Here is a 26,454-nt window from a genome sequence, read left to right on the forward strand (position 1 = left end):
CGGTTAAGGACCGATCGTTGCATATGACTCTGGGCAGGTCACAGACTTATTATCCCGAGCACATACTTGTGTATGGGCGCTTGGAAAACTTGTTGCTCTCTTATCGCGGATCCGGCTCTTTCCGGACCGACTGTCAGGGTTTGTTTTTGGTGGAGGAGGTCCTTGCACCGCACTGAGTCTGGGACTCAGGGGCGGGGGCTTGGAGTCCCAGTTTGGACGGGGACCTGGACACCTGGGACAGGAGAGTGATGGGTTGGTCCTGCTTGTGCCCGGGGTACAAGCGGGACGTGTGTTTTCGGGGTACCCAGCTGGGGGCATTGATTCGCGAATCGCCGGGCTATCCGGTATGGCTTGTCTACGGTTTAGCATCGTAGTAAGAACTGAAAGATGAAAGATGGAAGATGGACAAAGGAAATCTGATTGCTTACCACTTGCTTGAAAGTAGCACAGGTGCTTATATAGAATGGTTAGTTAATGAACCAATATGGCTATTAATAAAAATCAACTATAAGGACGCACGCTTAGTAATGCTTTCTGCAAATGCAACCCACAAACCAGATAGCCTTGCATATCCTTGGAGTCTTTTCTTTTCTCCTATCGGGTAAGTCTTGCTGAGTACAATTGAGTACTCAGGGTTTTATTCCCCCTGTTGTAGGTGACAGGTGGACGCTAGAGCTGACCTTTGTGTGTGGATTCCTCCTGGTGGGCTCAGCGAGGATTTCCTTTACGCTGCGATCGTAGTTGTTATTTATAACTCTCACCAAATGCTTTTATAAATGGAAGTTTAATAATATGTTGTCGTAGTCTATATGTCAATACTTCCTCATGTCATGTTTAGATATTTATTTCCGCTGTAACTCTAGTCACATATTTCTATTCCGCTGTTCAAGTAAATTGTTTATAACTCTGATAATATGATTTCATTCCGCTGTCATATTAATAAATATTATACTCTGATGTTGTATTAAAAGTGATGTAAGAAATGGTTACGAATGATGTAAGCTTTATTCTCTTATTTGTGATCCTGATGGCAAAAATGTGGATTTTCGGGTTCTCCCCTGGGGTGTGCCCGACGGAACCGAGTAATCTAGTGTTCTCCCCTGAGTGCTTAGTGTCTAATGAAAGACAAGCACTCCTGTGAGGCATTAGATTAGGCGGTTCTGCCACAGGTGGTATCGGAGCATAAATGAGGAAATAAAGCTTCGAAAACCTTTTCTAAACTAAAAATTGGACAACCCATTGTTGCAAAAAGTTAGGGCGTTTGTATGCGAAGTTATATAAGTAGCCCTATTACTATGGTTATGTATCCAGGATAGATGGCACTTTGCTGACTTAGATAGGATTAATCAAGTTTCTGCAGGTACACAGACTCGAGCATAGTTCGATAGTATCGACTAGTTACAGGGAGAGAACGATGTGCCAAAATTCTGAGAACGGTTGCCCTATATGTGGCAACAGTGAAAGGACGTATAGGACGTGCATTCATGCATATCCTGCCTGTGCATTGTAGTACTTGTATTACTTGTAGATACGCCATCCATAGGGTCACGCGTGTCGTATTATGCACGACTGACTCATCCTGTTCTAGAGTTAGGTCTGAACTGTGGCTTCATGTTTCGCGTTCGCCCGTGGTTCGCGCCGGTCGTGACCCACGTCTCCCCGTACCCCTTTCTACGCTCTTGTCGGACCCTTGCCCTACAGTCGTACTAGTCAGTAATGGCATCGCATGTCGCTCGCCTTGAACTTGTGGAATTTGGTCGATTCGTCGCAGTGACCCTGCGCGGGAACCCTAGTGAACCGCGCCAGGACCACCGAACGCTCTACCTTTATAAGCAGAACTTGGCATAGCCATTGGTACCACCACTCGGCGCACTTTAGATCGCTTAGCTTTTCCTTTGAGCTAGCTTTTCGCTCAGCCTTCCTTGCAACCACCGCCAAAGATGGCAGGAGCCTGGGTTAGTACCTACTGCATGAACGTTGAGGGTTTTCCTAGAATCCTGCATGCCACTCTGCAAAAGCTCGGAGTCAATGATCGCCCTGAGTATGAGGGCCGGGAGTATGAGGAGCATGGCACCGAGCGATGTGAGGTTACTGTCTACATCGGGAAGAGTGAAGAGTTCCCTGACCTCACTGAAGCCTGGAGTGTGACCGCAACCGGGTTTTGCTTTGTCGACACCTACCAGGTTGTGGCCCACAAAGCCTTGCAGTACCTCTGCCAGATCTATGAGGAACCCATTGCCCGTACCCCCATGTGGTTCTTTCCTCCTTTGGACAAGAATCGGTGGGCATGGAGGGCCCGCATGGAGGCTTTGCAAGGACGGGATGTGCAAGAGGACAGTCCCACCGTGGTGCACTTGACCACGTACCTACTCGCTCTAGATGAGCAGTATGACCATCAAGCCTTGGAGCTGAGGGCGTGCCTTCGGCGCGCCGAGGAAGCCGAGATCTTCAACCGGATGCTCTAGGTGCAGCTCGCCGACGCGCATGCCAGCGCTACAGCTGCTGAGAGCCGAGAGGCTGCCATGGAGGAAGCTCTAAAGGGAGCCGAAGACCAGCATGTTCATCAGCTACGGGTGGCCTATCTTATCACTAGGGCCGAACGGAGGACGTTGGCTGCTGGAAGGCAGGATGCTCCGATCTTGGAAGGGATCCCTATCCACCCATCAGAAAGAAGAAGATCCGGTGTTGCAGTACCACCAGCACCTCCATCCTCGGAAGTGTCAAAAGAAGAACCCTTGATTCCTCTCGCTCAGTCGTTGCCCCGCGAGGATGTAGATTAGTTTCCTTGGGATGTTGTACCCGTAGTAGTAGTGTTTTCATCACTATCCCCCAGTATTGTACTCTTGTCTGCTGTTCGTCCTTCAGAGTTGTTGAGATCGTTCGATCGTAGGTGAATGCTGTGTCGTGAACGGGAGCCTGAATGCCTGTACGTTGTACCCGTGTAAGATCGTTGGAACATGCATTTTAATTATTTCGCTGTGTTTATTGCGTTCATTTAATTTAAAGTCTCGTTAGACATGCTCCAAGTTTTCAAGGGCGATGTTAAGTGAGTTACAAGAGAAGTTGCTATTCAGGTACCAGCAGATCAGTCGTGATTGGATGTTATTGGACACTGTATCGACTAATTGTGGATGTCCCAACAGCACACTTGAATCTTTTTAAAACAAATCCGTCGTTGGATTTGAATTCCTTGTCCCTTGTTGTGGAGGGAAACTTTTGTTGTTGAATTTTTCCCTGGCGATACCTCCTTACTCTGTGGTCTATAACCCCACTGCCTTCATGGCGTGTAAGTTGGTAGTAGTTGCCTGGTTAAAAGCTTATGGTGCCGCGATGAAACCGAGGGCTCCCTGTGGAACAGCTGCCACATGTGACGCTGCTCGGCACGCGCTGGTATCGAGGTTGTTAACCAAGTACCTTTGCCGAGTTACACCGCCGTACCATTTTGTTTTAAAAATTTTTCTCCTTGGAAATGTTCAGGTGTTCAAACGGGAAATCCACAACGGGGTGATACAGAAGTGTTCTCTCAAGGTAAACAAGAGATGGTTTGGAGAAAGAAAGAATGACATGATCTGGGTTTACAGAAAAGACGGATGTGGTCAGGGAAGGAAAGCAAAAGAAGAGTAGTAACGGAAGGTTAGCCGTGGATAGTCGTAAAAGCCTGAGTGGACGTCTTGCCCAAAGCCCGGTGCTTAGTTGACCGCCACGCATGTTGGGTCATTTCGCTGCGTGCCCTGCGAACACCGTCGGTGTCGGGTCCATTATCGTCCCATTTTTGCGTGGCCGCGGCATCGTGCAGTGCTCGCCATCTTTGTGCACTGTGCACTTCTCCTTTCCCAGCATTCAGTCGGCTCTCTACCCCGCACCGTCGTTCACCGTACCAGACCCCCCCCCCCATTTCCTTCTCTTTTCCTTCTTCTTTTGGTGACACGACCGCCCGCACGCCTGCCTCGTCGAGTAGACCTCCTCTCTTCTCCTTTATCTCCCCCTCCGTCGCTCACGCAGGGAGCGCAACATGTCCAACCTTATCTCCACTCCGGTGTGTTGCTCCCCACCTCTGTTCTCCACTATAAGTAACCCTTGGTCCTTGCTTTTCTCCTTCATCCCCATTTCCCCTCTCCTTTGGAGCAGAACTACGAAATCCAGTCGATGTTGTGAAGCTAGGTTCGTCTGTCTGAGGTGATGGTGTGATCGAAGAAGAAGAAAGGATCTGGTTCGTCGAAGAAGTTCAAGTTCCTTGGGTTAGTTGGTCTTAGAATTCATGATGTTTTACTTCTCCGTCGACTGTTTCTGGATCTGTTGGTGCTACGCCATGTTTTGGATAATCATTATCTTGTTGCTTCTCCATTGTCCTCGTCTATCTTGACTTCTAGATTAAGTCTCGGTTGTACCAAGTTGCTCTTAACTATGTATCCCTAGATCCCCGTGTAGTTTAGTATTCGAAGTCATGTAATCTTTCGTGTAATTCCTGATCTACGGAATGTAATCGTGTTTCCACTTTTCTGGTTTCAGTTTCGAATCTCGGGACGAGATTCTTTTTAAGGGGGGTTGGTTGTAACACCCCGGTGTTACGATCTTATTTAGCGCCGCGATTTAGGCCTAAGTAAATCTTTCGAACGAGTTTCTCGAATTTTTGGTTTAGAATATACGGGAAGCGATGAGCGAAGTTTGTGTAAATTAGTAGACCGTTATAAAAGTTACGACGAATGAACGTGCTCCAAAGCCAAGTGCTATTACGATGATATATATACAAGAGTGCCTGAGCCTAAAGCACGTGGTCCTATTCTCGAGTCAACTCGTATCAATTTCGTCGCGCTGTTCTTGTTTTAATGAAAAATTGGGTCAGGACATCCTACTGCACCGTATTTATGAAGTAGGTGCCGGAGCTGCTGCTATTTCATCCCACTGTTCCTCCCTGGCTTGTCCTTCTTTCAATCATGTCAGTCTCTCTGTGTTTCTGTCCTTTTCGTCGCCGAGGCAGTGTTAGTGGGGGAGGCGCTGCTGTCGTTCTTTTTTTTCCCCATCACCAGCACGCCCTAGCTGAGCTGTGCTTAGCTAATCCTGCTTGCCAACGCTCTGCACTAGCTTTCAGTGGCTTACGTATCGGGTCACTATAGGGCACAGGCTGGGGGCACCCTTGTGGCGTCCTGTCCTTTGTACTATGCTAGCGTTCTGTGCTGTGGATATTTCCAAACCCACTCCACTGCGCTGCCTTTTCCATTTCTCCTGCGCGCGTGGGTTTGCCCCGTCTTTTCGCTGCCTCCGCCTGCCTCTCGGTCTTGTCTGTCTCTCTTGGGCCACTGCCCGTAGAAATCATCGACGCCTCAACTCCGCTCTTCTTTCCTCGCTCTTCTACCGCTGCCTCTTTCCTTTTCTCTTTGCTGCCCGCAGCAGTCCTAGCGCCCCATCGGCACCCACCCCCCGCGCTGAGTCTGCTGCTCAGCAGCACCGTTTTCTCCTTTGCTTGCCCGTGCGCGGCACCTCTCCTTTCCCCTTTCCTCGGCGCTGCCTCGTGCGAGCACCCGCACGTCCCCTCTCCGTTTTCCCCGCTCGCGATTGCCACGGCGTCCTGGTGCACCGCCGCTGCCGCTGCCTGGCCCCGCGCGCATGGACGCGCCCGTGCCCCACGGTCCGCGGTGAGCTTCGCCCTCCCGAGCTCACTGGCCTTTTTCCCGTGTGCCTTCCCATGCCGTAGCACCTGCCATGGCTAGAGCACCGCCATGCTCTTCCGCCGGTGCAGCCCTGGCCGTGGTCACTGCTGTCCCGGTCCTTTCCCGCGCACGGACCCTGGCGTCCGCTCCCTTGCTCCAGCAAGCCGCACCGCAACCGCCGCCTGGCTGCCGAGCCACAGCGACCGGCGCGTCTATGTCGCCTGCCTGCGCCCGACGTGCCGCGCCATTCGTGGGCGCTCCGTGGATGGCCGCAGCACGCCACGACCGTGACCGCACACCATTACCGGGTGCGTCTCGCTGAGCCCCTGGTGCGCCTTGGCTGCCAACACCGAGCGCCCCACATCCCGCATCGCCGCGGCGCCCCGCGCTGGAGCCGACCATCCTGCCGCCGCCGGTCGTCGTTCTGTTGCGAGCAGAGAAGGAGAGAGCGAGGTAAGGAGGATATAAGCCCAAGACGAAATGTTATACAAGGTCCCTTTTGTGAAATACTTGACTCGTTGAATAGCGCACTAGATCGTAGTTGGGTTAGCTAAAAACCAGGGGCTTTTCCTGCAAAAAGCACGCGCCCTGGGCTCACTCGAGCTGGGTCAGCACTACCGCCGCCGGCCTACTGGGCCGCTGGTGCCACTCGCGCCTGGGCCGCGCTCGCCGCGTGCTTGGTCCGGGTTTGGTCCCACCGGCTTGCGCTTGGGCCGCGCCTGACGCGCTGCTGGGTCGCTGCCCCGCTGGGCCGGCCGGTGGCCATCGCTGCTGGGCCACTGGCGCTGCTGGCGTAGGCTTACTGGGCCGCCTGCGCTGGGCCGGCTTGCTACGGTATGCGCGCTGGGCCGGCCTACCGAGGACTACAACGCCTGGGCTGCTCTTGCGCTGCTGGGCTGATAGAACGTGGCCGCCGGCCTTCCAGTTTCTAATGTTTTGCTAATATATGTTCTAGTTAACTTGTAAAATAAATATAAAATAGAATAGGGATCCAAAAATGGTGAAACCAGTTTTGTTAGTCTCCTAAAATCATGATCTGTCGGCTAGTATAATTTGTTTACACAATTGGATAATATCCTTAGAAGCTATATAATTAATTTAAGACACATAATGTTGTAAAAGGTAAACTTGTAGGAGTTGATATGGTAAATTGGTAGTATTGTTGAATCTAAAATTTGTATAGTAAACTCCTAGCAGTAGTAGTTACTCACCGTAATTTTTGTAGCTCCCAAAATAATTAGTTGCTAAATAGGTAATGATGTCCTACTGCGAGTAAAAATTATCGATAGAATGAAATAAAGAAACGACTTGGGTTTGTACAACTAAAAGAATTGTGAGAAATAACGTCTTATGTGACAACATGGATATGTAGCCTAAGTACGGTCGTCGTTAGAACTAGCCCGTTAACTTGAGAGGCATAAAGCGTATTTATACGAGTCATGATTGCAGTCAATTAAGTATATCTTTGCATGGCATTACATTGCATATCATAATAGGGACGTCGGTGGATCACGGAGTCGTCGGGAGTTGCTGGAAGAATGGTGCTTTTGGAGATCATGTCGCCATGATGGAAAGCTAACTTCTTATTATATTTTTTCCAGGCAAGCCCCGGTGCACAACCCCTACTTTCTGCAGTTTAAATTATAATGGTGCATTAAGTTTTAAGGAGTTGAATGAAACCCACTTGCATATATATATCTTTATCCTATGAGTCTTACTAGTATGACAGGATCGTGTAGATTGCTATGCTACAGGACTCCGGTAGAAGTCGAGTGATTGCCTGTCACTCGCGAGAGATAGGAAATATATTATTGGATTACTATCACTTGGAAAATATGAAAATGGTGGAAAGGAAAATGGTGACCGGGCAGGGATGTGGTTTGGTATTGGTGGGTGTAAGAAGTTGTGTCGCCGCGGAGGCGGGTCTTAGCTTGGTTACACCATTTTCCCCTGTCTGGTCGGTTAAGGACCGATCGTTGCATATGACTCTGGGCAGGTCACAGACTTATTATCCCGAGCACATACTTGTGTATGGGCACTTGGAAAACTTGTTGCTCTCTTATCGCGGATCCGGCTCTTTCCGGACCGACTGTCAGGGTTTGTTTTTGGTGGAGGAGGTCCTTGCACCGCACTGAGTCTGGGACTCAGGGGCGGGGGCTTGGAGTCCCAGTTTGGACGGGGACCTGGACACCCGGGACAGGAGAGTGATGGGTTGGTCCTGCTTGTGCCCGGGGTACAAGCGGGACGTGTGTTTTCGGGGTACCCAGTTGGGGGCATTGATTCGCGAATCGCCGGGCTATCCGGTACGGCTTGTCTACGGTTTAGCATCGTAGTAAGAACTGAAAGATAAAAGATGGAAGATGGACAAAGGAAATTTGATTGCTTACCACTTGCTTGAAAGTAGCACAGGTGCTTACATAGAATGGTTAGTTAATGAACCAATACGGCTATTAATAAAAATCAACTATAAGGACGCACGCTTAGTAATGCTTTCTGCAAATGCAACCCACAAACCAGATAGCCTTGCATATCCTTGGAGTCTTTTCTTTTCTCCTATCGGGTAAGTCTTGCTGAGTACAATTGAGTACTCAGGGTTTTATTCCCCCTGTTGCAGGTGACAGGTGGACGCTAGAGCTGACCTTTGTGTGTGGATTCCTCCTGGTGGGCTCAGCGAGGATTTCCTTTACGCTGCGATCGTAGTTGTTATTTATAACTCTCACCAAATGCTTTTATAAATGGAAGTTTAATAATATGTTGTTGTAGTCTATATGTCAATACTTCCTCATGTCATGTTTAGATATTTATTTCCGCTGTAACTCTAGTCACATATTTCTATTCCGCTGTTCAAGTAAATTGTTTATAACTCTGATAATATGATTTCATTCCGCTGTCATATTAATAAATATTATACTCTGATGTTGTATTAAAAGTGATGTAAGAAATGGTTACGAATGATGTAAGCTTTATTCTCTTATTTGTGATCCTGAAGGCAAAAATGTGGATTTTTGGGTTCTCCCCTGGGGTGTGCCCGACGGAACCGAGTAATCTAGTGTTCTCCCCTGAGTGCTTAGTGTCTAATGGAAGACAAGCACTCCTGTGAGGCATTAGATTAGGCGGTTCTGCCACACGGCCTCAACATCCTCTACGTCAACACCCTGGAGTTCCTGGAGATCGACCAGTCACGGCTATGAGGTGACGCCGCACCTTTCCACGGCATCGTGCCGGGGAAGCGCACATGACCCCTCGGGCGCATCGACCTTCCCGTTTGCTTCGGCACCCCCTCCAACTACCGTAAGGAGGTCCTTACCTTCAAGGTGGTCAGATTCAGGGGAACCTACCACGCCATCCTGGGGCGGCCGTGTTACGCCAAGTTTATGGCAGTCCCCAACTACACCTACCTCAAGCTCAAGATGCCGGGTCCCAATGGCGTCATCATGATTGAGTCCACGTACGAACATGCATACGACTGTGATGTCGAGTGCATCGAGTACGCCAAGGCTCTCGTGGAGGCCGAGACCCTCATTGCCAACCTTGACCGACTCGGTGGCGAGGCGCCTGACTCCAAGCGTCGTGCGGGGACGTTCGAGCCCACGGAGGCCATCAAGCTCATCCCGGTTGACCCCGCCTGCCCCGACGACCGGGCGCTGAGGATCAGCGCCACCCTCGACATCAAATAGGAAGCCGTGCTCATCGACTTTCTCTGCGCGAATGCCGACATGTTCGCATGGAGTCCCTCGGACATGCTGGGCATACCAAGGGAGGTCGCCGAGCACGCCTTGGACATCCGGGCCGGCTCTAGGCTGGTGAAGCAGCGCCTACGTCGATTCGACGAGGAAAAATGTAGGACCATCGGCGAGGAGTTGCAGAAGCTCTTGGCGGCCAGATTCATCAAGGAGGTATCCCATCTGGAGTGGTTAGCTAACCCTATGTTGGTCAAGAAGAAAAATGGGAAGTGGAGGATGTGTGTAGATTACACCGGTTTGAATAAAGCCTGTCCAAAAGTCCCCTTCCTATTACCCCGAATCGATCAAATCATTGACTCCACTGCGGGATGTGAGACTATCTTTCCTTGATGCGTACTCCAGTTACCATCAAATCAAGATGAAAGAGTCCGACCAGCTCGCGACTTCTTTTATCACACCGTTCAGCATGTACTGCTATGTGACTATGCCTTTCGGCCTCAGAAAGGCAGGAGCCACATACCAGCGGTGCATGACCCAGGTCTTTGGCGAGCACATTGGGCGAACCATCGAGGCCTATGTGGACGACATCGTGGTCAACTCCAGAAAGGCCGGGGATCTCGTCGATGACCTGGAGATAGCCTTCAAATGCCTCAGAGAAAAGGGCATCAAGCTCAACCCCAAGAAGTGTGTGTTCAGGGTTCCCCGAGGCATGCTCTTAGGGTTCATAGTCTTGGAACGTGGCATCGAGGCTAACCTGGAGAAGGTATCGTCCATAACCAGCATGGGACCAATCTGAGACCTCAAGGGAGTGCAGAGGGTCATGGGGTGCCTTGCGGCCCTGAGCCGCTTCATCTCGTGCCTCAGCGAAAAAGGCTTGCCTCTATACCACCTCTTGAGAAAATCCGAACGCTTTTCTTGGACCCCCGAGGCCGAAGAAGCCCTCGATAGGCTCAAAGCACTGCTCACCAATCCTCTAGAGGCCCTCTTACTCTATGTCGCCGCAACGACCCAAGTGGTCAGCGCTGCCGTAGTGGTAGAGAGGCAGGAAGAGGGGCATGCCCTACCCATTCAACGACCTGTTTACTTCATCAGCGAAGTGTTCTCCGAGACCAAAACACGATACCCCCATGTCCAGAAGCTGATCTACGTCGTAGTCTTGGCTCAGCGCAAGCTGCATCACTACTTCGAGTCCCACCCAGTGACTGTGGTATCGTCTTTCCCCTTGGGAGAGATAGTCCATAACCGGGAGGCCTCGGGCAGGATAGCCAAGTGGGCCGTCGAGCTTATGGGGGAAGCATTGACTTTTGTGCCTTGGAAAGCGATTAAGTCTCATGTCTTGGCCGATTTTGTGGCTGAGTGGACCGACACCCAACTGCCACCTGCTCAAATTCAGACAGAATGCTGGACCATGTACTTTGACAGGTCTTTGACGAAGACCGAGGCAGGCGCAGGTCTGCTCTTCACCTCACCCCTCGGAGTACACATGCGCTACATGGTGCGGCTCCACTTTGCCACCTCCAACAACGTAGCCGAGTATGAGGCCCTCGTCAACGGCTTACAGATCGCCATCAAACTTGGAGTACGACGTCTCGACATCCGGGGCGACTCTCAGCTCATCGTCGATCAAGTCATGAAGGAGTCAAACTGCCTCGACCCCAAAATGGAGGCATACTGCAAGTTGTTACGTCGCCTGGAAGACAAGTTCGATGGTCTCAAGCTCAACCACATCGCGCAGAAATACAACAAGGCCGCAGACGAGCTGGCAAAGATGGCCTTGGCGTGGGCTCCGGTCCCCCCGAACGTCTTCGCCAGGGACCTCCACAAGCCTTCCATTGACTACGCCTCGACAGCGGAAGAGGGCCCACCGGCCGAAACCACCACAGGGCTCAACGCCCCCTCCGCAGCCGAGACCCTTTCGACCAAGCCCGAGGTCATGGAAGTCAACACTGGGCCTCCCCAGACCAACCAGGACATGGACTGGCGAGTCCCGTTCCTTGATTGGCTCGCTCAGGAAAAACTTCTTAGTGACAGGACCAAAGCCCGACGGCTTGCGCGGCGAGCCAAGACTTACGTCCTCTGCAATAATGAATTGTACCGGCGAAGTCCCTCCGGTGTCCTCCAACGATGCATCACCACCGAGGCAGGCCGAGCCCTGCTTTGGGACTTGCACGCAGGGGCCTGCGGGCACCATGCGGCACCTCGAACGCTCGTCGAAAACGCTTTCCGCCAAGGGTTCTACTAGCCGACGGTGGTTGCTGATGCCACCAAGCTAGTACGCTCCTACGAGGGATGCCAGTATTATGCGCAGCAGACACATCTCCCGGCCCAGGCCCTCCAAACCATTCCTATTACATGGCCGTTTACCGTATGGGGGCTCGACATGGTTGGGCCTCTGCAAAAGGCCCCCGGGGGCTACACCCATCTACTGGTAGCAATCGATAAGTTCTCCAAATGGATCGAGGCTCGTCCGATCAATCAAATCAAATCCGAGCAAGCAGTGCTGTTCTTCACTGACATTATCTACAGGTTTGGGGTCCCTAACACCATCATCACCGACAACGGGACACAGTTCACCGGCAAAAAATTCTTGACGTTCTACGACGACCACCACATCCGTGTGGCCTGGTCAGCCGTAGGACACCCAAGGACCAATGGCCAAGTAGAACGTGCCAACGGCATGATGCTACAAGGCCTCAAGCTAAGAATTTACAACCGGTTGAAGAAGTTTGGCAAGAAATGGCTCACCAAACTCCCATCGGTCATCTGGAGCCTGAGGAACACTCCAAGCCAAGCCACGGGGTTCACACCTTTCTTCCTGGTCTATGGAGCTGAGGCCATCCTCCCCACTGACTTGGAATATGGTTCCCCGAGGCTACAGGCCTACAATGAGCAAAGCAACCGCACCACCCGCGAGGACGCCCTCGACCAACTGGAGGAAGCCCGAGACGTTGCGCTACTGCACTCGACCAAATACCAGCAAGCCCTATGGCGCTTTCAAGCCCGGCGCATCCGAAGCCGAGACTTGAAGGTAGGTGACCTGGTGTTGAGGCTGACACAGAGCAACAAGGGCCGCCACAAGCTGACCCCACCATGGGAAGGGCCGTATATCGTCGCCCAAGTGCTGAAGCTCGGGACCTACAAGCTAGCCAACGAGAAGGGCGAAATCTTCACCAACGCTTGGAACATAGAATAGCTACGTCGCTTTTACCCTTAAATTTCCAAGCATTGCACATATTATTCCTCAGAATACAATTGAGAAGCGTTCTTTAGTTGTTCTAATTTTTCGAGAAACCCCCCCGAATCCATCGTGGGTCTTGATAATACGATAACACTGTAAGGGAGACTCGGCTCTGCCTCCGCAGAACCGAGCCTCCCTCGGGGGCTAGATGGGGGATTCCCCCCTAAGTCCCATGCACTATTTTTTAGTCGTTTTTCGAAAAAAACTCCACGCCAAACCCTCTAGCACACTCTGACGAATCGGTTGCGAAAAACCCAAGGATCGAAAGCCCGTCTTAGGGCCGGAAGGCCGGTAGAGTCGTGAGATAGCCTAAGCCTCCGGGCTACGACGCTCCCTCACCACCTTTCGCCCAGGGGATGGCTTAGGCTCCGAGGAAGTTTTTTGCAAAGAAATCTGATCAAAGACAACAATAGGGCAGAGGCTCAGAAATACAAGACAAACGATTAAGAAACCCGAGTACTTTAAAAGAAAGGCCTCGACGGCCATAAGCGTTACGATATAAAGTTAATTCCTACTCTATTTACATGGCCGCTTGGGCCCAGGTCAAGGCTCAGGACCTCCGGCATCGGCAGACAATGGGGGAGGGACCACCTCCTCTTCAAACAACGTTGCCAGCGCCGTGCCAGGGCCTTCCGCCGCCTCTAACAGCTTCGTCACCGCCTCGTCGGCCTCCTCGTCATCATCGGGCAAGACATAGCCATCACTGATGGCTTGGAGGTCAACACCGATGTAGTGCGAGGCAATGACGGCCAGTGCGCGCTTGACGCCCGTATGCAGTGCTCCTCGGAGCCGCTCACACACTTGAACGCTCAGTGCAATCAGACGGCTCCCAAGGGAGCTGCCTGACTGAACCCCCTCGACCTCCAGGGCCTCGCAGGTGGCACGGGTGGCACCCTTCAGCGCATCATGCTCTCTGATCTCGGTCTTGAGCACCGTCTGCATCGCGACAGAGGCCTCGGCTGCCCGGGTGACCTCCGCCTCCGACTCTGCGCCACAGGAAATAGAATGGGGTTGAGCATGAGGAAAAACAAGCCAAATGGGGATGGAAGCCTACGGGACTCACCCTTAGCCTTCTGCTCCCAGCGTCGGGCCTCGACCCGAGAGGCCTCGGCTTTCTCCTTCCAGCGCAGGGCTTTGGCCCGGGAAATGACGGCCTCCTCCTTCAGGCGCTGAGCCTCGACCCAAGAAGCCTCGGCCGCCCTGGAAGCTTCACTCCCCAGCTCTGCGTCACACCAGGGAGTTAGGGAGCGAACATAAGAAAAAGCAAATAAAACAAGGGGAATAGGACTCACCCTCGGCCTTTCCCCTCCAAACCACAGCCTCGGTTCACGAGGCCTCAGCCACCATAAGGGCCTCATCCAAGGCGCCCTTTGTCAGCTGGTGCGCACTCTGCTCCGCCCCTAGCTGTCCAGCAAGGACCTTGCTCGAGGCCGTGGCCTCTCCAGCCCGAGACTTGAAGGCGTCCCACTCACCGGCCACGCGGGTCAGCTTCTCCTCCAACGCCTTGACCCGCGCCGCCAGAGGGGCGACCTGCTCCTAGGCCGTGACCGCCTCGACCTTCACATTGGCACAACGAAGACGGAGGTCCTCCACCTCTATGCTCCGCGCCGACAGGAGCTCGTTGGCGCCGGCAAGGAGACCCTTTTGCCACTAAAGCTGGTCCCAGACGTCCCTCTCCCGTCAGAGAAAGACCGACTTCCCAAGGGACCGGGTCTCGAGCTCCTGGGGGGAAACAGAACAGGGGTCAATTCCTACAAAGAAAACTCGGAAAAAGACGACCGCATGAGAAAAGAAAGCACGAACCTGGGCAACTCCGGGCAGATCGTTGGCCACCACGGACAGTGCCGTCCATAGTGACCGCTCCGCCAGCTGGCGGTACTGTTCGAACATGTCCCAGCGACCGCCCTCGGCCGTGTCCTCAAGGGCAAACAGAGGCTCCACCTCAGGATCGTCCTGGCTTTGCCACAGGACATGTGGGTGATCCCACCCGTGGGCTCAGGTCGTACCCGTGCGAGGGCCGAGCTTCCCTCGCCTGGGGTTAGAACTGGCTGTTCCACGGCACCGGCCACCTCGGCGTCGGCCATCTCCTACGCTCGGGAAGTATCATCGGAGGAGATCGAAAGGACCTCAACCTCCCGGGCGCTCTCCCACAACGACGGCGGGCCTTGAACCAAGGGTGCCACCGAGGCCTCCGCCGCCTTCGTCTCCACTTCCTAGGCCGATGGCCCCACCACGATCACGTCGGCCTCGGTGGTCCTAGGGGCTCTGGCCTCTGCCATCGTGGCCTCAGTGGTCCCGGGGGCTTCGGCCTCCGCCATTGTGGCCTCAGTGGTCGTGGGGGCTCCCGCGCCCGCCGCAGCGGCCACAATGGTCTGGGGCACCCCGGCCTCTGCCGCCTCGGCCTCGGAAACCAAGGGGGCCTCAACCCCGGTGGCCTCGGCAGCCAAGGGAACCTCGGCCCCATCCGACCCATGGGCCTCGCCATCTCAGGGCGGAGGCGCTCCCTCCCCCGCCTGTGTCGGGGCCGCCTCGGTAGCCCCCCTTGGGTGGCCGGCTCCTTAGGGTCAGCCCTCGCCGACGCCGCACCACGTTGTAGGGCGGCTTGCGCCTCTGCCACCCAGTGGGCGGTGGAGCCAGGGTTAACCTTGAGCGCTTTAAGGGGCGCCAAGGTAGGCACCTCCGCAGGTCGCTTCTGGCTCAGGACAAAACGTTTATAGGGTCAGCACGAGACAGAAGAACGAGCGAAGAACACTGTGGCTCCACCAAAAATACACCTACCTCGAGCGGGGCTGCAACTGCTTCAGCACGGCGACCCTTGTCTGCAAAGGCGGTGGCGGCGGCAGAGGCACGGCCTCCGTGTTCATCGGCGCCGGCTGGTCCTCGATGGACCCCGGCGCCCCCTCGGTCCTCTGCGGGGGCAGTTGCGTCACCTCCGCCGCCACCTGCTCCACCGCTGCCGCCGAGCCCACCGGGCTGACGGCACGCTTGCCCAACGACCGCGCCTCGGGCGTGTCGGCCTCGGCCCCGGGGTGGGCAATTGCCGACCCCAGGACAGCTCCTCCTCCCCCCTGGGAGCGCCGGGCACCGTCTCCCCTACATCAGGGAGATGGTCCAGGGGACCCCGCCCCATCTCGCCCTCATCATCCCTGTCCGAGGCATCCGTCGATAGCGACGGTGATAGGGACTCCTCCAACGGGAGGCCGTCCTTCCTTTGCTGCCGGCGACGCTCATCTAGTTTCTCGCGCGCGAGAATCTACTTCGTGCACTTTGCCGCCTTGGCGTCCTTCCGCTTCTTCTGTGCCTCAGCGTGCACCCGGTTGATCACCCGCCGCCTCGCGTCCTCTGGGACGGGCGGCGGAGAGGCACGCACGTCCCTCATCCCTTGTAGGAATGGCAAACGCACATAAGGGAACGAGAAATAATGAGAAACGGAGAAGGCTTGGGGGCTGCAGCGGCGCGCGACTTACCAGCGAGAGGAACCCCCACGACGGTGGGGGCTGCAGCGGCGCGCGACTTACCAGCGAGAGGAACCCCCATGATGGGCGCATCGCGATGGGGGTCAGGTTACCGCCCCTCAGCTTCGCCTCCACCGTCTCCCCCACCCGGCGAAGAATTTCCTCATCAGAAAGGGTGGAGGAGGACATCCGGATGCCCTCGTTTGGCTCACCCGGCCTCATCTCGAACAGGCGCCGCCGCCGAGCCATCAGCGGCAGCACCCTCCGGTAGTGGAAGGCGGCCACGACCACGGTCGCAGTAAGGCCACGGCCCCGTAGCCTCTCCAGCCCCTCCAGAAGCAGCTGCAGCTTGGGCTGATCCTCCCTCGGGACGCCGTACTTCCACCTCTCCGGGCAGCTCCCCACAATCCACCTAGTGTAGGGAGGAAGTCCACCATCGTCGTTGCGGAGATAGAACCAGCTCGTGTACCATCGTCGATTGGATGACGCGAGCTGGGCCGGGATGTAGAGGTGCTGGCGATCCTAGCGCACTTGGAGAGTGCAGCCGCCAGCCCTCACCGCCTTCCTTGTGCCCGACGTGCCCGTCGGCTTGGTGGTAAGCCCCGCCCGGAAGAGGTGGAGCCACAACTCCCAATGGGGAGCAATCCCCAAATACCCCTCGCAGACAGCGACGAAGATGGCCGTCTGCGCGATGGAATTGGGGTTGAAGTTGTGGAGCTCCACGCCATAGTAGTGCGGGAGCGCCTGCATGAACTGGTCTGCCGGAACGCCGAGGCCGTGCTCGTGAAAGGAGACGAAGCTCACGACGTAACCATCATGAGGCCTCGGCTCCGGCTCACCCGACGGAGCGATCCACTCTGGCCTGTTGGGGTCAGTCACCGGACGAAGGAGTCCGCCGTCGACGAGCGACTAAAGCATCTCCACGGCGACGTCAGATGGATCCCAGGGGTCCGCCTCGATGACAACGATGTCGCCGACCATGAGTGTGGTGGAGGGTTCGAACGCGACGGTGAGTCTATCTCTCTGTCTCTCTCCCTCTCGGCTCGCCCTTCTCCCTTCTTCTTCCCGGTGCCCGTTGCTCTAGCGATGGCTCAATGGGGGCAGAGCTAACACAGGCAAGGTAAGGTGGGGAGGGGCGAGACTCGTTGCGTATTTATGTAGGGTAAAGGTGAAACGGACGGGCGATGAAATCAGGGAAGTTTTCCCTAGATCCGGTGCGGTTAACCCTGATCCGATTTTACCGCCCACGTGCCCACCTTTTCCTCATTAATTGCGGGAACAGTTACGTCTGATCTGCTGACACCACGTCGCAGCCGACCGCGGCAGCAGCGGGCGTCGTTCCATCTCCCCAGAAAATCGCCTCAAAAGGCGCGCTAGCCATTGTCGAGCCGATAGGGGAGACATTCCCCCCACCCTATTCTTTTTAGATGAAGGAACCGGGCGCCGAGCCTATTACGGTCTAGGGGTTCGAAGGCTGGGCCCCTAAGGGTTTCGACAGCCGCCCTAGGGCAACAGAGTCAGGGACGACCGTGGGCGAGCCCACATGGGGCCGAGGCCCAAGCAAGCAAAACGCTTGGGATGCCCTAAGTCGTGTCCGAGACTGGCAGGGAGGTCTCCGAATGGGATCCCACCATAGGGAGGCACCGAGCCACCGGGGCCCAGCGAACGGCCTCGGCACCCACTAGAGAAACCCTCTGGTACTCTTGGAGTGCGTCTCTAGACCACTAGCCAACCCCTAGCGAACGGGGCACGGGCCTCCACTCGGACTCACCTGATAACAGCTCACCGGAAATGCCACCACTCGCGCCCATCGAGGGTAGCTTGGCATATTCCACCCCTCCTTCCGAACGAAAAGGAAGCGCGAGGGTCGTATGAAAAGCCAGGGGAACCCCTGACGGCCCTCTTGCTCTATGCAAAGGCTAGGGGGCTCCTCCTACAACCTTGCTGAGACCCAGCGACCTAGGCTCGGCAAAACAACCCCTTCTTCCAAACGAAAAGGATGCGCGAGGGTCGATTAAAAAGTCAGGGGAACTCCTGACGGCCCTCTCGCTCCGTGCAGAGGCTAGAGAGCTCTTCCTGTAGATATGCCGAGACCCTGCGACCCAGGCTCACACCCGAGGGGGGCTCAGCAAACAAACCCTCACGCGTGAGGGGCATACAAAAAGCTAGGGGAACTCCTGATGGCCCTCTCGCTCCGTGCAGAGGCTAGGGGCTCTTCCTGCAACCTTGCCGAGACCCAGCGACCTAGGCTCGCACCCGAATGGGCTCAGCAAACAACCCCTCCGTCTGAACGAAAATGATGTGTGAGGGTCGAACAAAAAAATCAGGGGACCCCTGACCGCCCTCTCGCTCCGTGCGGAGGCTCGGGGGCTCCTCCTGCGCCCAAGACAAAGACAAGCGACCTAAGCCCGCGCTAGAAGTTTCGTTACAAACACGATAAAGGGCACCGAGCCCGTTACGGTCCAGGGGTTCGAAGGCTGGGTCCCCTAGGGTTTCGACAGCCGCCCTAGGGCAACAGAGTCAGGGACGACTATGGGCGTGCCCACGTATAGCCAAGGCCTGAGCGAACGATAGCTCGGGACGTCATAAGTCATGTCTGAGACCGACAGGGAGGTCTCCTAATGGGATCCCACCGTAGGGAGGCACCGAGCCACCGGGGCCCAGCGAACGGCCTCGGCACCCACTAGAGAAACCCTCTGGTACTCTTGGAGTGCGTCTCTGGACCACTAGCCGACCCCTAGCGAATGGGGTGCGGGCCTCCACTCGGACTTACCCGATAACAGCTCACCAGAGATGTCATCGCTCGCACCCACCGAGGGTAGCCTGGCATATCCCCCCTCCTTCCGAGCGAAAAGGAAGCATGAGGGTCACACAAAAAGTCAGGGGAACCCCTGATCGCCCTCTTGCACCATGCAGAGGCTCAGGGGCTCTTCCTGCGACCTTGCCGAAACCCCGCGACCCGAACTCGCACTTGTGGGCTCGGCAAATACGATAAAAACTCCTCACTCAATATGAAAAAGGCCCCTGGAGGAGTAAATCCACTCCTCCAGGGCCTCGGGGGCTACACCCACTGAAACCTCAAAAAGCAAAACACAATCCCTACAGGAGCGGCTGCAAGCCAAGTCTCGACAAAACCTTAGGGAGAGTGCTCGCACTCCCTCTAAGGCTCGGGGACTACTGTTGGGTACCATAAAACAAGGTATCCCGAGCATACACCAAAAGAGTCACTTAAACCCCATCAACAACGAAGCCAGAAGGTAAGTCATGGGTTCACCACCGGCCCCGTCCGAGCCCACCGGCTCTCCGCCTCGCTTTAAGCCTCGCACGGGAGGTCTCGACACCCTAACGAATCTCCGCCTCGCGCGAGGCCTCTCGCGGGAGGCCTCAGTAGGGAGTCCAATCTCTGTCTCGCCCGAGGCCCCACGCGTACAGCCTCGAACGAGACAGCGATTCTTCGTATCGCTCGAGGTCGGCTTGTTAATAACCCGTCGCTCTCGCCTCGACCAGTCTTCCCGACAGCGTGTCACGTCCCATTAATGCGCCAACCACTCCCGCAATCTCAGCCGGACGACGGCTCGACACCACGGTGTGGCCGACGGGACAAGGAGTCGCATCAACGCCATACCGGCTGGGACAAGGCGCAGCGGGGATTACCGGCCACTGTGTTCTGGCGCTGTGCCCACGATCAGCGCCTGAACTACACTGTGCCCCGTAACCCCCGCCCCGAAGACAACACGGCATGGGAAGTCTGGTCCGGGTCATCATCGCCTCCGAATCAGTGTACAAGGTCGACCGCTCCCTCCGAGCCTCGGCACCCTATGTCAGGGCCTCGGCTATCTCGAGATTCACGTCTGCCGAGACCCCCCCATGGTTCAGCCTCAGCACCAACCGAGCCTCGGCTTCGTGCGCCGACAATCTACAGCGACCCGCACGTCGACCGCCGTGCCCGTTTCGAGGTAGCCCTGGAGCTCCCCTGACGCACAGGATCGGATGTGACCAGCACGTCGCCCCAGCGCTTCAAGGACGGACCACTCCGACGACCACGCCGCCACAGGAACAGGCTACAGGGCTCGGACATGCCGCCTTCGTTCGCACGATGCCGTATAGTTAGCACACGTACTACACTTGTCCCTCCTTCAACTATAAAAGGAAAGGACCTGGGCCATTTCTAGGCACGCGCACACGAAACAACACCCTGTAACACGCACACTCCCCCGCTGCCTGAGAGCAACGTCTCAAGCAGCCGCACCGCTCCACGCCGAGACTTGAGATTAGCTCCTTCTCTCACCCAGCTTGTAACCCCCTACTACAAGCACTTCGGTGCAAGGAATACAAGTTCGATCTTTCAGACTGGATGTAGGGCACCGATTGCCTGAACCAGTATAAGCCTTGTGTCTCTTTGTATCACCATCCGGGATCGGGAACACGCAGTCCAAATATACTAGTTGGTTGAGGACCCCCCAGTCCGAAACACCGACAGTGCGTGGCCCCACTTTTTTTGTTTTTTTTCGCTGCATTTTAAAGGCGGGTTAATTTCTGACCTCGGCCTTGTTTAGATTGCAAGTTTTTTCACTCTCTCTCCATCACATCAAATCTTTGGACACATGCATGGAGTATTAAATGTAGATAAAAAAATAACTAATTATACAGTTTGATTGTAAATTACGAGACGAATCTTTTGAGCCTAGTTAGGCCATGATTGGACAATAATTGTCAAATATAAACAAAAATACTACAGTGTCAAATACTGATTTCTAACTCTAATTTAAACATGGCCCTCCTCTAGAATTTAGTTTTCAGAGGGGGTTTAATCTCTGATGGCCTCTAGGGCTTTGTTTAGATCGGTGTTAGGAATTAGTATTTGGCACTGTAACACTTTCGTTTGTATTTGTCAATTATTGTTCAATCATGGCTTAACTAGGCTCAAAAGATTTGTCTCGTAATTTACAATCAAACTGTATAATTAGTTATTTTTTATCTACATTTAATACTCCATGCATGTGTCCAAAGATTTGATACGATGAAGAGAAAGTAAAAAAACTTGCAATCTAAACTAGGCCTAAAAATTAGTTTTTCAATGTTGGCTCGCAGGCCGTACCTATGGAGTGTCCTGTCAGACAGAGTACTGACTCACGCATGCTTAAAATGTCAGAAGCGAAATGGAGGGGGTTTTGTCACGACGCAGCAGGAAAATTTTCATCCTACCGTTAGAGCAGCCACGTGTCACTCATGTACAACGTGGGTGGCTACCACACCCGGGATGGTAGTTACCACCCGTGGTAGAAAATCCACACTAATACTTAGAAAAAAATGCAATTTTAGTTATGAACCTGGACACGGCTCCTTCCGTCCACTGTCCAGATTCATGTGTAGTTAGAATTGTATTTTTTTAAGTTAGAATGGTATTTTTTTTCTAGATGGAAGGAATATACTTTTGTATTATGTACATTATAATATTCATATAATACGTACGTCTCTGCCAAGATGTTCGGATTTAGGAGGACGCGAGACGTCGCGCGCGCGTTGAGTGACCACGCCCGAGGGGCAGCGCAGGGTTAGCTCGGCGAAGCCTCTGTATTGGTTGCCCGGGAGGCCGCGACGCTGAGTTGCGACCAAGGACGGACGGCAAGCAAGGAGGAAGTGGTGGTTGACGACGCCGATGGCTGCGGCGAGTCTGCATTTGTGCGACACTTCGTGATCGCCTGATCGGCATTTGTGTGGTACTGTTCAATCTTCAAAGCTTCCATGTTGTGTTGTGACCACTGAATGCAGGGGCAATTCAGTGATTCGTAAAACAATGGTTAAACGGAACTCAAATGAATTGTAAAAAGATTATATGGAATCTATAAGATCTCACTCAGTCACATTGAAAAACAGGCTTTTAATTATATTGGAAAAAATATATGCTATGAATTCTGAATCACCCTCACCCTGAAAATTCTGAAACGTCTATCTGTTTGTGATCGATCTTGCACCGCTGTTCTGCTGCTCTGCTGAGAAACCGTTATCGCCTGTCAGTCTTTCCCAATCATTCAATGAATGAATGAATAATAATGGCAGAGAAGAGAAAGTACATACTCCGTACTAAGGCTCCGTTTAGATGCGAATTTTTTTTTGCTTTTGGTTACTGTAGCACTTTCGTTTGTATTTGGTAAAAATTGTCCAATTGTAGACTATTTAGGCTTAAAAGATTTGTCTCGTCAATTACGGGTAAACTATGTAATTAGTTATTCTTTTTACCTACATTTAATGCTTCATACATGTACCGCAAAATTTTGGATTTTGGGTGGCATGCCTAACATGCACCACTGCGCCAGAAGCACGTTGCCAATCATTAGCAGAGTGATGATCACAGGCAGAGCAACATAATCATAAGTGCCCTCTTAACTGATTTGTCGTGCGAAAAAATACTGTTTATTGATGGAAAAAATATGGCTTATAAACTAAACGAATAGGATGGTGAACTATAGCATCAGACGAAGTATCCAAAATATCATATGCACTGCATAATCAGAACGTCTCGCAACTGAGCATCCGAACAGCTGTAAACCAAGAAGGATTACAACAGTACTCCCTTCGTCTCAAAATAAAATATTGTTTTTTTATTTTTAGGCATCTTGTTTGACCCTCTATTTTATTCAAAATTTTGTATAAATATCATATATTTTGTTATGACTCATTTTATCATTGAAGATACTGTCTATGAGTTAAAAACGTCATAGGACGTGGGAGAAGTTAAAAACGTCGTACTTTTTGGGACGAGGGAGTAGTTACCAAAGTGAAGCCTGAATAGCTAACATTGACAAAGACACTTATCAGGCTATTCAGGGCTTCCCAACGCGCCTCGCTGGCTTGCTGCACCAGTTCCATATCACCACAGAGGCTCCATGTCACGTCGTATGGTGGCTTCGCAGGGAGTCAGAACTACTGCCTCCGTTTTCGTTTATTTGTCACTGAATTTTTACTGTAGTAATTTTGACTATATGTTTTTTCTATAAAAAAATTTTAGATACATCAAGTTTTCACATATATGATTCTTTATTGAACATAATTCATTAGTGTTATATACATTGAAGTATCTAAGATTTTTTTTAGGAAAAAAACGGTCAAATTTACTACAGTAAAAAAATCGCTGAAAGTAAACCCAAACGGAAAACGCAGGGAAGTGCGTCCAGAAGCAGCGCATGCCTCGTCGGACAAAAAGTCCAGGCGGCTCCCGTTGTGAGATGGGAGAAAGGCTGTGTACCGTGGGACCGGAAATAAAGTGGCTGCTGTACACAAGTACTGGTTGTGCTCTCGGTGGTACGGAGAACGGAGGGAGAAAGGCTGTGTACCGTGGGACCGGAAATAAAGTGGCTGCTGTACACAAGTACTGGCTGTGCTCTCGGTGGTACGGAGTCCAGAGCAGCCTGTCTGCCCGCATTGCGAGACGAGCAGCCTCAAATGCATGGAGCCTGGGGCATACAGCTGTGACAGCCCGCGTTGGGCGTGCCCTCAAATCTTTGAACGTATATACGAAGTATTAAATATAAATAAAAAATAAAATTAATTACACAGTTTAGACGAAATTCACGAGACGAATCTTTTAAGCCTAATTAGATTATGATTGGACACTAATTATTAAATAACTACGAAAGTGCTACCGTACTATTTTTCAAAAATTTTCGCCAACGGCCTAACCCTCTCCCCTTTTCAGTTGCTGCAGACCCGCAATCAGTGAACTTAAAAAATCTCACCATGTGCTATCCTATATCTGGCTATGCTTTTCCTGTAACCTAAACCGATTTAACTTTTCAGAAGAACATCACATCAAGTGACTTGTATCTCCATGATGCGATCGTCTCTTTGAGAAAAATTATAGGCTGGAATTGGCTACCTTGGCCAGTCTGTTATCCAAGTCCCTCTGCAAAAGAGAACAAAGACAACGAAAGTGTCAGGGAGTTGTATCTTCTGAAAGATTGAACGGTCAGACGTGATTAACTTCTCATGCATTCACACAAATAAACAGATTATTATCACTCCATTTCTGAACAACAACAAACGCTAATGGAAGTATGAATTCTGTAACCTACTGGCAAGAGGCGCGAGATGACGTTGTTAGGTGGATCTCCACCAATTTGGCTCAATGGCTAATTAGGTCCTTGATTCTCTAATCGGGGACGCCCAGCTGCTCTCCTAGGCCCCCGTCGCGCAGCGCTATGTAAAGGAGGTGGGAGCTGGAGCTCAAGACAAGAGGTTCACTGTAGCCGCCAGTTCTCCACCGAGTCTAACCCTAGTCTGATCTAGAGAGAGCGACGGGAAGCTCCACCGGCCTTCACCGCCGTCGCTGGACCGCGCCACCACTACGATGCTACCTCTACTCCGATACTAGAGAAGCGTCGCGCCGCGCCATGACGAGGTACATCACCAAGTCTCCCATCCAAGCTAAGTATTATCCACTGATGTACGCCTAGAAATACTTTCAGACATGGCTTGCATAACGAGTAGTTTGATCAGAAACACCAGCATTGCATGTTTAATATCCTGTACTACATACCAAACGATCTGAGCAACCAATTCGATGTCCATTGTGGAAATTAAGAATGTCTAGCCAAATTGAATGATCATGTGTTAGTTGGTGCTCTCATAGTGAAGTGAAAATTTCTAGCCGCGCTGCCTCACAATTCCAACATGAACCAGCGATTATCGAACATGAATTCCGCAATAATCATCTCGTAAACCAGAGCGAAAACCATAACTCACCAACTAGAAGTCGCCGCCGGCGGTTGTGGCGGCGGCGGCGCCATCGACACCGACGGAGGCAGTGACGGCGACGTCGACGAGGAGGCGCATACGCTCGATCTCGAGATCATGCATCGCCTCCAGGCGCCGCTCCTCCAGCCGCGTCGCCTCCTTCTGCTTCGCCGCCTCCACCCGCTCGTACGTCCCGGCAAGCCTATCCAGAGCCGCCGCCACTTCCGTGTAGGTCTTCCCACCGCCTCCAGGGTGCTCCCCGGAGGCGGCGCTCAACGGCGACAGCACCACCGCCGTCCTCGGTCGCTTCGGCACCGGCGGCCAGTAGCGGGGCAGAGGAGCCCCGCCGCTCGCCTTCACCTCCTCCTCGTCGTCGTCCTCCTCCTCTTCCTCCTTCACCTTCGTCGTTTTGGCGCCGAGACGGTGCGCGAACCCTGGAGGCACGGAGGGGGCGAGGTGCAACAGCGCGCGGAGGCGGTCGAGCCAGCTCGAGACCGGCGGCGGGGCCCCCTTGGGCCTGGAGCGCTCGGCCCTGAGGCGCTTCTTGAGATAATCCAGGCGGTTCTTGCACTGGTCGACAGTGCGCGGGGCCCGGGCGGTCGCGGCGCGGCGGGAGGTGACGGCGTCGGCGCAGGCCCGCCAGTTGGCGGGGCGGAGCGCGCCGCTGCTCGCGTAGAGGTGGCGCGGGCCCCATGCATCGAGCAGCGCGGACGTCTCCCCGTCGCTCCACGGCTCGGGCGTCCACGCCGGCGGCGGCGGGGGCGGGCGGCGGCGCGACGACGACGACATCCGCGCTGGCGGACGGGCGGGCGGAGTGAGAGGCTAGTTCGAGAGGGAGGCGAGGCCGGTTGGGCGCGGCCGTGAGGAGCGTGTGATGTCTGCGCTGCTGCTCGATCGGTCGCGTCGCGTCCTCCCATAACAACAACTGCGTGGTTCCGTCGTACGCGTGTGTGCATCCACGGCTCGGCATGGCACGGTGCAGGGTGAGTGGGCTCGGGTGTGGTCACGCTCATGTTCATGCTGAGGTTTTTGCTCGATCGGGCTGGGTTCCTTACGTTGGCTTGGTTGGCTTGGTGCTGTGCCGTGAGTGAAACGCTTTGTCCGGTATGTAAGGGGGTGTTGGATTGAGGGATTAAAGTTTATTAAGTGCTTGTTTAGTTTCCAAAAAGTTTCCCAAAAAGTGCTATAGTAGTCATCATATCGAATTTTAGGATACGTGCATGGAGCATTAAATGTAGACGAAAAAAACTAATTGTACAGTTTGGTTAGAAATTGCGAGACGAACGTTTTGAGCATAATTAGTCCATGATTGAACACTAATTGCCAAATAAAAACGAAAGTGCTACACTAGCTAAATTCCCAAAATTCGCGAACTAAACACGCACTAAGAGGTGTTATATCAGATGTCACGTGAGGTATCGTATGAGGTGTTTGAATATTAATAAAAAAATTGTAGAAGTCCTAAGTAATACACGAGATGAATTTATTAAGCCTAACTAATCAGTCATTAGCACATGTTACTGTAGCATAACATTGTTAAATCATGGACTAATTAGGCTTAATAAATTCGTCTCGCAAATTAGTCTTAATCTGTGTATTTAGTTTTATAAATAGTTTATATTTAATACTCCATGCATGTGTCCAAATATCCGATGGGACAGTGACTAAAATTTAGGAGGTGAAACTAAACAACCCCT

At 53.2% G+C, this 26,454-nt stretch overlaps 1 protein-coding gene across 1 annotated transcript; it reads right to left on the reverse strand.

Moving 5' to 3' along the window:
* Positions 1-24,769: 24,769 nt before the first annotated feature.
* Positions 24,770-25,546, reverse strand: LOC136496520 (trihelix transcription factor ENAP1-like). Its single transcript, XM_066492222.1, has one exon. It carries the CDS (start codon positions 25,544-25,546, stop codon positions 24,770-24,772), a length of 777 nt encoding a protein of 258 aa, XP_066348319.1.
* Positions 25,547-26,454: the final 908 nt, after the last annotated feature.

This window comes from Miscanthus floridulus, chromosome 1 (assembly GCF_019320115.1).
Source record: "Miscanthus floridulus cultivar M001 chromosome 1, ASM1932011v1, whole genome shotgun sequence".
NCBI classification, from domain to species: Eukaryota; Viridiplantae; Streptophyta; class Magnoliopsida; order Poales; family Poaceae; genus Miscanthus; species Miscanthus floridulus.

Bases quoted from the DNA above. Each gene is read 5' to 3' on its own strand.
- LOC136496520 (XM_066492222.1), bottom strand. From the start codon at position 25,546: ATGTCGTCGTCGTCGCGCCGCCGCCCGCCCCCGCCGCCGCCGGCGTGG.